This window comes from Helianthus annuus, chromosome 14 (assembly GCF_002127325.2).
Source record: "Helianthus annuus cultivar XRQ/B chromosome 14, HanXRQr2.0-SUNRISE, whole genome shotgun sequence".
Classification (NCBI taxonomy): domain Eukaryota; kingdom Viridiplantae; phylum Streptophyta; class Magnoliopsida; order Asterales; family Asteraceae; genus Helianthus; species Helianthus annuus.
The window spans coordinates 72439264-72453326 of NC_035446.2; the positions used below are offsets into that span (position 1 = coordinate 72439264).

Consider the following 14063-nt stretch of genomic DNA (forward strand, 5'->3'; position numbering starts at 1 on the left):
CAACGACCTACATGTGCTAATTCTATTAGACGGATGGCCGTGCCTTAGCTTTATAGCTTACATTTTTAGGAAACGGTTAGACAACCGCTTTGTGTATATACTTGGTAATTTACTTTCCTTCCCAAGGATGGGGGATTTAAATACATGTGTATTTATAACATTAAGTCTTACTTAATATATTTTATTTCTCATTCCAAAAATATAATTATTTTTCTCAAAAATAATATATTTTCTCTTCATATAATACTTTCCAAAATAATACGTTGACAATACATGCGTTTATGAATATTTCCGAATAAAGCGTAAGTTACGTTTTGGCGATTAAGTGGTAATGGTAATTACCGTTGTAACTTATATGTTTGTCGTGAAGGCGTTGGTATTATTTTGGGTTCGACAAAGTTAGTAAATATTATTTCTTTTTTTTTTACTCGAAAAATAATATTTATACATTTTCACAAAATAATCATAAACAGTGTTGTGAAAAATATATTTATCGAATAAATATTTATCACGTTTATTTTTGTGAAAATCCCACCTCCGATTATTTAATAAATAAAGTCATGGCGAAATATAGTTTGAAAACATCTCAAAATAGTTTAACACTTGTAAATAATCCTAAGTGTTATATTTTTAGAAAATTTCGCCAGAGTTTCCCCTGTAACTGGAGGTGGCCACGCTTTCAAGCGTATCATTTTCTTTTACAAAATCATTTCAACAATTCTTCAAATCAACCAAATCAATTTCCGATACTTCAAACTAGTTTCAACACATTAAACTCGTAGACTAGTATGTAAAATCACAATATTACATGAACTTGTAGTTTTTCTAAAACTATTATGTAGATCTCGTTATATTTAGTGGATCTATGTATAAAATAGTTTAGTCTTGCAAAAACCCCGTTTTTGGAACAAATCACTCTTTACAACTTCCGACAATTTTTATAAAAAAAAATTGTTATTTTGTCGGATCTTTCGTTTCACAAGTGTTTTTACACTTGTAGTTTATAGAAATCATCTTTTATTAACATGTTATCCACTTTTGTAAAACATGATTTTCTCGACACCCGGTCCTACGAATATACCACTTGTACATACGTAGATCGGCTCGTTTTAAATACTATTTTTCATGTTAAAACACTTTTACACAAGTTCATGTTTCCCGTGTGGTGGAGTTTCACCTTTTAACCCTCGCACTGCTGGAAACAAGCTTATGTTAAGATACGTGATCCTAACAAAGTCGGGTTAAACGATGATAAGAGCCACCACATCGTAGATCGGGCCATAATAACCAACATATTCAAATACTACGACATTTACACGCGTTATATGCTTTTAACCAACGTTATTCAAATTTTAGTAAACTTTTTAGATTCGAATGATGGGTTACCGACTTTTAACCGTCAAAAGTTCTTTTAACCACTTTAGATATGATTAAAAACGAGTTTTAAACAATATACCTCTAGCTCGAGGCTAGGGAAGAATCTAGTCGAAACCGGCGTGGATAAAAGCAAATGCACGAGGTCCTTTAGCTTCCGTTTGCTCCAAGCTTCGTTGTACGTGATCCCCGACACTAGAGTGCACTTGGAATGGCAAGACTTGAACCGACAATGGATGGATGGATGGAGCTCTCGGCCGAGAGTAGGGGGCAAGGGAGAGGGTTGGGTGTTGGTTTGGTGGTGGATGACAACTCACATGTGGGTGTGTGCTTATATAGAGAAAATTGTCGTTATCGTCCAACGGTCTTTAAGTCTAGATATCCGCATTATCAAATAAAATAATTAAAGTATGTACTCCCTTGGTCCCACCATTTGGCCGATTCCATTAGAGTGTAATGGCATCCGGTTCGTTTTCGATTGTTCAGTTACAGCTTAGTTTGGTTAAAGTCGGTTACTTTAGGGATTAACCCCGTTAGTTGTTTAATGTGTTAAAAAGCGGGTGTTAGAATAATCAGGGACCCTAACTGGCTCAAAAAAAATACCAATAACAATCCTGGCAATATTTTTATGTTCCGGGTATTGTCCGGTTGTTCGGTTGGATAGGAATCCGTTAAAGTGCTTAAGTAATCTTTTAAGCGTCATAAATAATATTTTTAACGACACAATTTATTCTGCAAAGTGTCAGGAATAATTCCTCATATTTTGGCACTTTATTAATTAGCTAGAAGCTAGTGCGTAAATAAAAGTGCTGTGTTTCGTGCTTAAAGTACGTTTTAGGCACATCCAATCTCTGTATCTTATTCCTAGAGACGCAATTATACAACCCTTGTATCTCTACACACACTATGGGTGTAGTAAAATAATTCTGGCTCATTCAGGCCTTTAGAGGCAGTGTTTGCCTGATGCTGGCTATATCAGCATGTTCAATAGGTTATCCGTTCAAATGCTACTGTGCCTTTGTGCATCATGTTTGTCACTAAAGTTCGGTAATTAAGTAATGTAGTGACGGAAATCAAAGTATGATGCAGACATGTACAGTTATCAGAAATCAAGTAGCAGTTTATCAGCAAACTCAGTCAAGCACAGTAATTAGGCAACAATTAATAGTTAATTAAGTCGTACGGATACCTGGTTTTGTGAGGGTTGTCACAAAACCTCTTACTGGTTCAGCACTTAATGGTTTAGACATTTTACTGGTTCAGTACTTAATCATTTAGAAGTTGCCAAATAGCCCCTTACACTTTTTACATTATTTTTTTTTTCCGGATTCAATAAGTTGATTATTTATGGAACTCGATTTCATGTTTGGTAACGTTTCAAGCTCAAACACATTTTGAAGTTCGAACTGTTGAAAGTATATAGTTCAATTGTGTCGGTTTATAAATGTTATAATTAAGTGGTGTTAACGTCTTAGTTAATATTTGTGTGTGGATCTTTTGATAGAGTGATTACATTTAGAGGAGATATTCTAGATATTTGAATGCTCGGATGAGCTTAAATGGAATTTGTTGAGTATATATTGCTTTATTTAAGTTCATTGAGATGATGGCTTCCGGCTTGTTTAGTTCACCCACACGAAATTTAGGGTTTCTTTCTTCTTCTTCATTAGTTGTCAAAGTTCATCGCAAATTGTATTTTCTTCTTGGAGTTGTTTTGATTTTAAAAGTTAGAATAGTTTGTGAGTGTTATGAAATCTTAGCTTGGTGTTGATTACCTTTATTATGTTGACGAGTTTGTATTGTATGTAGAATAGTCACAAATGTGTTCTTGATTCTATTGTTAAATACATGAATTAATGGACCTAATAAATACATATAAGAATATAACACGAACCATCATGAGTTAAACCAACACATTCTTTAATTGAACCACCTTGAGGACGCGTGACCAAACCAACACAAATAGTTTTTAGACTGAACCCAATGAATTTAAACCGAAGTGACAATGTGTAATGATTCAAACCTTATATAAGTAGTCTTGGGTTGAACCTTATGAACTATAATTGAACTGATAGTGTGTACAACCTTATCTAAATTGAACCGACGCCCGTACAATCATACTACTAGAAATTGCCACATGAAAGCAACTGAATCCTCTAAGTTATCGGCCAACTGCCACACGAAGCGATGCAACATGGTTTGCCTAACCTCTAACCGTGCAAGTGTGTTCGAACAAGGGTGACACGAACCCTTCAAATCTAACAATTAAGCAAGCAATGCCCATATCAATAAAACAACATAAAAACAACCCTTAAGTGGCTCACGAGTCACAACAACGTGGCTCTGTGGAGTGTGCCATCAAAACACCAAAAACATGCATCTAAGTGTGCTTCACATCCTTTAAACTTCCCCACCTCTTCCATTACTAATTCAATCAAGACACCTCCCACTTATAATCCCACTTATAATCCACTCACGTTCACGTTTAGTAAACTAACATCAAACACCCTTTCTCCTTTCCTTAAAACTTAGCCGTGATTTCCACTTCGTTGTCATAATTTAAAACACAGCCCCACCAAAATCCTCACGTCATATCCACTCCATCATCAATTTCAAAACCACACGAAACATAAAAACCGTCTGACCTTAACACCCGACCAAAAATATCACATCACAATCAAAACCGTCCCACCAAAACGTCCAAGTACATTTAACATCCATTATTACACATTTATACACACACCAACATTAATTACATAACATGACATACTAGTCTACCTTGCAACGATATCAAAACCCAACCCACACACACACACACACAAACACTTTTGCATATGTAATCATAGAAACATCACAAACGTACACACGGGTTCAACGCATCGACTCGGCTCCGCTTGGCTCAGCTGGCCCCATCACCAGCTGTTGATCACTGTTTGTATCTAATGTTTTCTCTTTCAGTTGGGTCCCAATTTCCCCCAATTTATAATATCTTCTCTCATCACAATTACCCACTTCCACTTTCTCTCAATCCCCACAAATCATGAAGTCAAAATTCATCGAAAAAAATATGTCCGCTTGGTTCGGCAGAAAATCCAACAAAGATAAAGATAATCATCATCGGAATCAGCTCCAAAATCATCATCAAGATAACCCATTTTTCAGCAACAATTATCACACATCTGATAGGAAGCACAAGTCTAGTTTTGATGGCGGCTCGCCACGTGTCAGCCGGGATTTTTCGCCGTCGTCGTCATCGTCGGCGGTGGGTACGCCGGTGGTCGGACGTGGGAATTGTGGGTCCGATTTTTCAGGGTTTGATCCGGATCGAATTGGGCATGTTCTGCCTCAGCCTTCTGTAACGAATACGACGTCGTTTCCGGGTGTGTCTCCGACGACGTCGTTTGGGGTGGTGGATCATCATGGGTCCGGGTCGGTTTCTTCTAGTGGTGGGTCTTCTATGTCTTCTGGTGATGAGCTGAATCTTGATCATGGTCAATTGGGGTTTTTCAGGTGGGTAATTTTTGAGTTTAATTATGAATATAGAGATGAGGATTTGGGGTTATGTGTGTGATGTTTAGTTGGATTATGAAGATAAATTTTGTTTATTTTGAAACATTATGTAATAAAAATCAAGGCTTTATTGTTCTTGAATTAGGGTTATGTTTTTTTAAATTTGGGTTTAGTTATGAACATAGAGATGGGGGTTTAGGGCTATAAATTTGGAATTTTTATGATATTTAGTTTAATTATGAAGTTAAATTTAGTTTATTTTGAAATATTATGTGATAAAAATCAAGACTTTATTGTAATGAGATTGTCATATATATAGGATTGATAACTTTTAGGGTGAGACATGAAAGTGTGCTAGATTAGTAGAAATCAATGTTTTGTTGGGTTTGACTTTAACATGATTTGATGTGTATTGGTTATAAATTAGGGTTAGGTTATTTTGATGATTTGGTATATATTTGGGGGTGTTTTGTTGTTAATTCTAAGTTTAATTGGGTGTGAGATTTTTGTAATGTTTAGTTGGATTATGAAGTTAAATTTAGTTTATTTTGAAACATTATGTCATAAAAAATCAACACTTTATTGTCATATACATGAGCATAGGATTGACAACTTTTAGGGTGAAACATGAAAATGTGATAGGTTAGTAGAAACTTTTTGGGTTTGACTTTATCGTAATTTGATGGTAACGCGTCGTAGCGATTCATGAGTAGGTGTTTAGATGTTCACTTGAAAGTAATTGTTCCAAGTTGCAGAATGAGAACCATTTGTCAATAATGACACCTCCTAATAGTAAGTATTGTGGTTAATAATTTTGAATTTAGGAACTCGTTTATTTTTTTTTGAATTCAATTATGAACGCAGAGATGGGGATTTGGGGTTATATGTGTGGAGTTTTTATGCAATATAGTTAGATTATGAAGATAAGTTTATTGTCATGACGTGGTCAAAATGACGTGGTCAAAATGAAGCCTTTAGTATGCAATCAGTGGCGAAGCTTGAAAATTTCCACCGGGGGGTCAGAAGTCACCGGACCTAAAAATATTATTTTTTATAAAACCGGGGGGTGAAAAACGTATATACCTAAAAAATTCTATACGAAACGTACATACATAACACTACTGAGCGAAAAGTTCGGGGGGTCGGGTGCCCCCGCCGGCCCCTTCATAGCTGCGCCACTGTATGCAATTACATGAACATAGGATTGCAAGTGGCAACTTATAGGGTGAAAAATGAAAATCTGATAGATTAGTAGAAGTTTATTTGTTGGGTTTGACTTTAACATGATTTGATTGATGTTAACATGTAATAGTAATTCATGAAGGGGCGGTTAGATGTTCATTTTGAAAGCAATTGTTCCAAGTTGAAGCATGGGAACCGTTTTTCAATATTGACACACCTATTAATCATAAAATTATTGTGTTCAATAATGACACCTCCTAATAGTAAGTATTTTGGGAATATTTGGCTGATAAATTTTAAATTAAGGAACTCATTTCAAATTTTTAATTTAATTATTAACACATATATGGGGATTGAGGGCTATATGTGCGGAATTTTATATGATATTTAGTTAGATTATGAAGTTAAATTCAGTTTATATGAAACATTATGCAATCAAAATCAAGACTTTAGTGTCATGAGGCGGTCAAAATCAAGTCTTTAATATGCAATTAAATGAACCTAGGATTGCAACTTATAGGACGAAACATGAAAAAGGTAGATTAGTTGAAATTTGACTTTAACATGATTCGATGTTAACAAGTCTTCGCAATTCATAAAGTGGCTTTTAGATGATTGTTTTGAAAGTAATTGTTCGATGTTGAAAAATGAGAACCATATGTCAATATTATAATTTGTTGATGACGTCTTAATTACAACAGACGGGACACCAAGTTGAGCCCTCAACCTAGAAGTCCGGGTCCCGGGTCAAGGGTGGGGACCGCAGCCACATCACCGCTCCATCAACGTTTGGCATGTACAAGTTTAGACTCTCCCAACCGAAAATTGGATGACGGAAAAAATGCCGCTCATCCACTTCCCCTTCCACCTGGTTCACCAACTAGCTCGTCTTCGCCGTTAAATTGCTGCTCTCCTACTAGTCCCTCATCGGTTTTGATGTCTTGCCAACCGTCCAAGTGGAAAAAAGGAAGATTGTTGGGACGAGGCACTTTTGGACATGTTTATCTCGGTTTTAACAGGTAATAATAGTTCTAAATCTATCAGTAGTGCTGTTTGCATTTTGAATTTTGAGGTGGTAAAACGGGCTGTTGGTTAACAGGTTGAAACGGGTCAAATTGGTTGGGTTAACTGCAGACAAGTTTGTAGTCCATAATTTTACTACAAAAACTATAAATTTCCAATAATAGTTTAAATTTATGAATAAAAACGATTTACGAGGTTGTGTGTGTTAAAAATATATGACTCACTTGACCCGTTTCCTTTTAAAGCTAATTTTGTTGAGTATACTGACCTGTTAGAGATCAAACATAAATTCAATTTTTTCATAAGTAAATGTTTAAAATTGCTACTTCTGTGTGATTGCCTTAGCGAGAACGTTTTTACGTTACGTTTATATGCTCTAAGTGTAGTTTCCAAAGTGTAAAATCACTTGTATCCCTGTAAAAGCCCACAAATGACTTTCAAGCGTCAAATACAACTCCTTGCGACATGCAAAGTTATTTTTTCTCGGATGTCCCAAAATAAATGCTACATATCCTTAACAAAGTTTTAAATTAATCTATGCGGTAAAATATCGGATATCGGTAAAAGACCGATATTTGAAATATAGGTTATCTCGGTGAGATATCGGTGGGATATCGGTAATTTTAATATAATGCAGAATTTATATATATAGCAATTTAACACCAATAATTCAGTCATATATCAGTGATATATCGGTCAAATATCGGTGATATATCGGTTATATCGGTCAATATCGCCGATAATATCGGTACCGATATTTTAACCGATATTTTAACCGATATTTTACTAAGGGAACGATATAACCAATATGTCACCGATATTAACTGCATAGAAATTAATAATGACCTAAAAATTTTGCAAATTGTTGATAGCATTAGTTTTGAGGCACATGCACCACATTCTTGTTTTTGGACATCATTTAGGCATATTAGATGTTGACTTATAGTTTGACTGGTTCTTTTTCGTATAAGCTTTACTTGTTTTGTTGTTTTAGCAAACTTCCAACGTGTACCAAGATACATTTTTTTCTGTAATTTTATAAAATAAAAAAAAGGTTGATTATTTATGAACAATGTTTAAAGATTTGCATTATGATTGAAGTTGAACGTTGCTTAAGAAACTTTTGTGGTATCTCTGTTTTTCTGTTTTTAATAGTGAGAATGGTCAGATGTGTGCAATAAAAGAAGTCAAAGTTGTTGCAGATGATCAGTCTTCAAAAGAATGTCTCAAGCAATTGAACCAGGTCTGTTATGTATATATTGTTATGTATCACGTAAATGGGATTTAACCCGTTATTTTCAAGCTTCAATCCTTTTGTATAGTGCTTTTTATTGGATCAATAATATTCTTTTTTGAACTTTTAATGCTCTTTGCAACAGGAGATCACTTTGCTCAGTCAACTTTCACACCCAAACATCGTTCAATACTATGGAAGTGAACTGGTACTGTCCTATCTTGTCTTGTTTTTTGTTGGCTCGGTAAAGAACTCAAAATAGCTATACAGGTGTTTGGATGTGCATGTTCAAAGTGATTTGAACGACTATAAACTCAAAAACTTTTGTGGATTTTTCAGGGAGAGGAAACGTTATCTGTTTACTTGGAATACGTCTCCGGTGGTTCCATTCACAAATTACTCCAAGAATATGGCCCGTTTAGGGAACCCGTTATTCAAAATTACACCAGGCAAGTTCTTAGTGGGCTTGCCTATTTACATGGAAGAAATACGGTACACAGGTATGGCGGTGGCTGCATGACAATATTCTTGGATGTTAACTTCATATTGTGTTCTTGGGAATAATAAATTTATGTTTTTTTTTTTTTTTTTTTTTTTGCAGAGATATAAAAGGGGCAAACATATTAGTGGACCCTAATGGTGAAATCAAACTTGCTGATTTTGGCATGGCAAAACATGTAAGTCTCTCACCATACGCTTGTATCACCCCTTTAGTGGTCAAAGGAGAGAGAATATAAACATTGGGCTTATTTGTTTACTTGTCGTCATCAGATAAAAAATTGTACTTCAATGCTTTCTTTCAAAGGAAGTCCGTACTGGATGGCACCCGAGGTACTTTTTCTCCTTTCTAAACGTCGTTTCTACACATTTATATTTTATACCGGTTTTACTCATCCAGTTTATATAATCTCAGGTTGTAATGAATACAAATGGTTATAATCTTGCGGTTGATATTTGGAGTTTGGGATGTACAGTTCTTGAAATGGCGACATCAAAACCTCCTTGGGGTCAATACGAAGGGGTACGATGTCTCATTTCTTTTTAAAAATAAATTCCGATTCTTGTGGTTTTTAGGGCTTAGGACCGCATTGGGCTCGTGTTTTTGTGTCCAGGTGGCAGCTATATTCAAAATTGGAAATAGCAAAGACATGCCCGAAATACCCGATCATCTTTCAAACGATGCAAAATCTTTTATAAAGCAATGCCTACAACGGGACCCGTCTTTACGACCCTCAGCCTCAAAACTGTTGGATCACGCGTTTGTTCGGGACCAAAGTACTTCAAGAGGAGCTAATATGCACCTAACCAAAGAAGCCTTTCCTTTCACCTTCGATGGAAGTCGTACCCCGGTATAAAAAGAACCTTTTCGATGCACATACATGTGTCTAATTAGTTTAATTTCTAGAAAATTATTTATCCTTTTAAACTAATATTTTCGTGATATTTGATGTTGAAACAGACGGCCTCAGAAATGCATTCAAACAGAACAAACATGCATTCGTTTGACGTGCCTGTGGCGACAGCGTCTAGAGGTGCAATGTTGAGTCCAAGGTATATTGGTAAACGTATAAAGTTGACTTTTTTTACGATGTAGTTTGACTTCGCTAAAGATTTGTGTAAACGCGCAGGAGAAATACAAGAATGATTACTTCTTTGCCTGTATCGCCAACTTCAAGTCCGTTAAGGCAGTATGGATCCACATACAGGAGTGGTTACGTTTCACCCCCTCACCCATCTTTCACCATGATCGGTCAAAGTCAAGGCAATTTCAAATTTAATGATGTGTTGGCAGTTCAATCACGACACAATGGCAAAATGACACTTGACCCGCGGTATGAAGTCCCGCAGGTCAAACCTCAAACACCCACTAGAACCCCAAGATCGCGGATCATTTGATTAGGGTCCGGTGACCGATAGACCTACCGGATCGCGGGTCAATCCAATGGCAAGTATAAGAGTTTTATGTATGTTTTGATTGTCATATGATAAAAACATAGGAGGGCAGAGGTTGTAGGGAATTATTCGTCTCTGTGATTCATTGTAAATAAAACCGGCTAGTATTTATTTTCTATCACTGTATACAAAGACTGGTCGGGCTTTCGTTTCCTTGACTTTTGACACGCTCCAACCCACAGGTTCGTTATTGGAACTTTAATATTGGTCACTGCTGCAGGAACCGGTGTTGAAACCTTGTTGAAAATTGGTCGAACCAGTGTATTATCAGAACATTCAAACAGAAATTTGCTATAGAAAATTCGAACATTGTAAACATGCGCAAACGAGCAAATCCGAAAAGAGTTGACGATTAGAACTTAGAAACAAAGAAGTAATTGCAAGTATTCACTTCATTTCATGATTTAGCCAATGAGTTAAATCATCAAGGGTTTGACTAAAAGTCAAATTACAGAGCGTATAGCGAGATCCATCCATTTGCATGCTCGTTTCTTGAAGCTGTGGATTTGGCTCATATTCTTTCATAATCGAGCTTGTCAGACTGCAAAAAAGAGTACAGCAAGCGCATGATAAGCCGGTTACTAAGCCCATAACTTTGTGGTTAAAACAACGGTTACCTTGATTAGCATGTCGGTAGGAAGCCAAGCTGGTGCGGTTGGGACCCCGACCCATGCAATCTACAACACATGTAGCATGAGTCAAGTCTGTTCATGCGGAGTTGCTTTTTACGCAAGTTTTGTGACATGAAAACCGGACTAGAAAGTAACATTATAAATCATTGAACTTACAAGTGCATACTCTCCAGTTTCGAAGATACGAATATCCAACACCTCCCCACGGTCTTCGTATATGTAGTCCAGTCCTTTATAATAAGGTGGATGTCCAACAGATAGATACTGTAATGAAACCGACGTATCGAATTTCAATGCAAACTCAAGTAGGGAACTAAATATCGTACGTTCTAGGGGTGTTAATCATGTTGGTTTGGAGGATGAATCGTTTAACCCTAACATGGACACCTAAACACAACTCGATTAACCCATTCATCTAAACGAGTTGATGGGTGGATTAAATGGGTCGCAAATAACGGCTTGATCTATTTACCCTGTTTAAATAACCATGACGACAAACAGATTTTACATGCTGTAATCAAGTTGCCAAAATGTTAAGCGGGTTGGAGACTTGTAATATTTTGATTAAATGGGTCGACATGTTTAATTAAAGGGTTAAACAAGCCAAGTAGAACATGACCCGTTATTAAGCAGGCTAAACAAGTCAACCCAAACTCGACCCATTTCTTAAACAGGTTAGATACGAGTCTATGACAACTCAAAACTTAATTATTTTCGTGTCAGTGTTTTGGACAATAACTTACATTGATGCTGTTTAAATACTTTTCCTTGTCTACTCTAACAATCTGTCCTTTTTTCACTGCCAACAAAACATAAATATACAACTCATATAATAAAAAACTTGCAATGTAATTTGAATAATGTGAGTAATAGCAAAAACTGACTGGAATAAACAGGTTTCTTTGGTAGTGGTTTAACAGCAGGAGTTTCAGTAGCAGTTGCAGCTGGAGATGGATCAGCAGACTCGGGTGATTTCTCCGCTTTAACGGAGAAACAAAACCGACCCCCATGACGACTGCCACTGCCTGGCAGCAGCCATGGTTTTGTGGTTGTGGTTAAGGGTGATGGGGTGTGTGGTTTTGTGTATGGAAATGAGGTGAAAGATGAAGAGTATGCCATTGCCATTTCTTGATGAGTTGATGTTGTCCCATTCTCCTTTTTATTTTGTTTATATATGTATGTATAGATAAGAAAAGATTGGTTATCCATCTTCAACTTGTTCCTTTATTTATTTTCATTATCTAAATTACAGAAGTGCCATTAAGGAATTGTCTAATCTTTTTAGTTGTATTTTGTGAAAATTGAAAAAAAGGTGTTTTTTTTTATATATATAACAAACTGGTTTATAAAATTCATTTGTGCAACAAAGGGAAATCCATTATCAACGGTGTGTGTTTTGTAACCTTATGATAGATATATATATATATATGGATATATATATATAGGATAATGCTTGGTAAAAAACCCTATTTTTTTAGAAAACTTAGCAAACTATATATGTGGCTAGCATGTTGCCACGTTGCACTGATCTCTTTATTTTAACTTTTACATCAAGGTTATATTAGTAAATTTCTTTAACCCCCAAGAATTATGAGGTGACCTTTTCATTAATTGCCCATCAAACCCATCAAATCGTACATTCACTCTCCCCCATATTTCTTTTTCATATTTTCCTTTTATCTCTTCTTCATCACTCATCAGAGAAACACCAAACTTCATATTTACACCAAAGTAGCAAGCATCTCCATTAATATCAATGGAGACAAATCCACCAACCTCTGAATTAATGTCGCCGGTCCGTAGTTTCCCAAACCGGTTCTTTTGCAGCGACTTCCAAAACGATGAGGAATTTAATGCTCCAGGTTTGTCCATATATGTCAATTAAAAGAAGTGTTCTAGGCAACCCAGGTTTAAATCTCTGAAATATTTAATCTTGTTTCCTTGCTTTTCACAATTTTCAAAAAAAAAAAAAAGACGAAAAAATATCAAAAATTATTCATAAAACCTGGTTGTTAATAGGTTTTTGTGTAATGGTTGTTTTAGAGATGAAACATGATTTTTTTTTGTTAAAATGGTTCTTAAAAGGGGTTACTTGCTAATGTAATTTACAGGTTTTTATTTTTGTGTTAAAAAGTTATGCTTGGTTTGCATATGAACTGATTTTTGGTTGTGTTGTGATTTTATTTGAGAAAAAGATTGCAATTTAGCTAAAAAGTTGTGATGTTGTTTGAGAAAAAGATTTTCTGGCTATGAATGTGTTAATAGTTATGTGTGGTTAACGACTTAACGATTATCTTATCTTTTTGTTATTAGGATGGTGATGGATACAAGGGAAACAAGATCCAATTCTCGGGACCGTTGGTTTCGTCAAACGCGGATCAGATGCTTAAGGATCATGACCATGTTTATGTTACAGCACAACACAACTAACACGTGTTATAGTTTGAACTTCAGGACATGCATGTGTTACATGTGACATGAAACCCATGTACAATGTAACACGTATTAGTGCTATGTATTTTTGTTTACTAGTAATATGTAATGTGAGACTCTTCTTGTTTTCTCTAGTACACGATGTTAAAACGGTCTAGACTTAACACATTTTCTGTTGGAGGCGCCCGTATTTGTACCTTTACTGTTACAGTTTCTATTGAAGTTTATGCATCCATTCTAGAAGTCTTAACACATGTTATAATAAAGGCTTAACACACGTTATATCAGGTTTACTCTGTTGTTATTAAGTTACTGTTGGAGTTTATTCATCCACTGTGGAAGTCTTTACACGCGTTATAATAGATGCTTAACACACGTTATACATTTCAATCGCTTAACACATGTTACAGTATGTATATACACATCATGGTGTTTTGGAAACCAATAGCTTATACATGACACCATGTTAGGTTAAACCAAGATTATAACAGAGGGTTAACACATTTTATCCCAGGTATACGGTGTTACGATTTTAACTTGTATGTTCCATATTAACTTGTACACGTTTTTACTATCAGTATATGCACATCATAGTGTTTTGCAAACCACTTTCATATACATGAATACAAGTCGGGTTACAACAAGATTATAATGGTGGAGGCGCCCGTATTTGTACCTCTACTGTTACAGTTACTATTGAAGTTTATGCATCCATTCTGGAA

The 14063-nt window shown here is 35.7% G+C and overlaps 2 protein-coding genes across 2 annotated transcripts; one reads left to right on the forward strand and one right to left on the reverse strand.

Moving 5' to 3' along the window:
• Window positions 1-4316: 4316 nt before the first annotated feature.
• Window positions 4317-10594, forward strand: LOC110908419 (mitogen-activated protein kinase kinase kinase 3). The gene is made up of 11 exons (XM_022153357.2): window positions 4317-4884; window positions 6768-7085; window positions 8245-8332; window positions 8469-8531; window positions 8663-8823; window positions 8925-9000; window positions 9095-9154; window positions 9237-9344; window positions 9436-9672; window positions 9783-9874; window positions 9952-10594. Exons 1-11 carry the CDS (start codon window positions 4415-4417, stop codon window positions 10217-10219), a joined length of 1941 nt encoding a protein of 646 aa, XP_022009049.1. The 5' UTR covers window positions 4317-4414; the 3' UTR covers window positions 10220-10594.
• LOC110908420 (NAD(P)H-quinone oxidoreductase subunit O, chloroplastic) lies at window positions 10559-12066 on the reverse strand. The gene is made up of 5 exons (XM_022153358.2): window positions 11793-12066; window positions 11652-11707; window positions 11065-11172; window positions 10894-10953; window positions 10559-10817 (listed from the first exon to the last, which is right to left on the reverse strand). Exons 1-5 carry the CDS (start codon window positions 12031-12033, stop codon window positions 10788-10790), a joined length of 495 nt encoding a protein of 164 aa, XP_022009050.1. The 5' UTR covers window positions 12034-12066; the 3' UTR covers window positions 10559-10787.
• Window positions 12067-14063: the final 1997 nt, after the last annotated feature.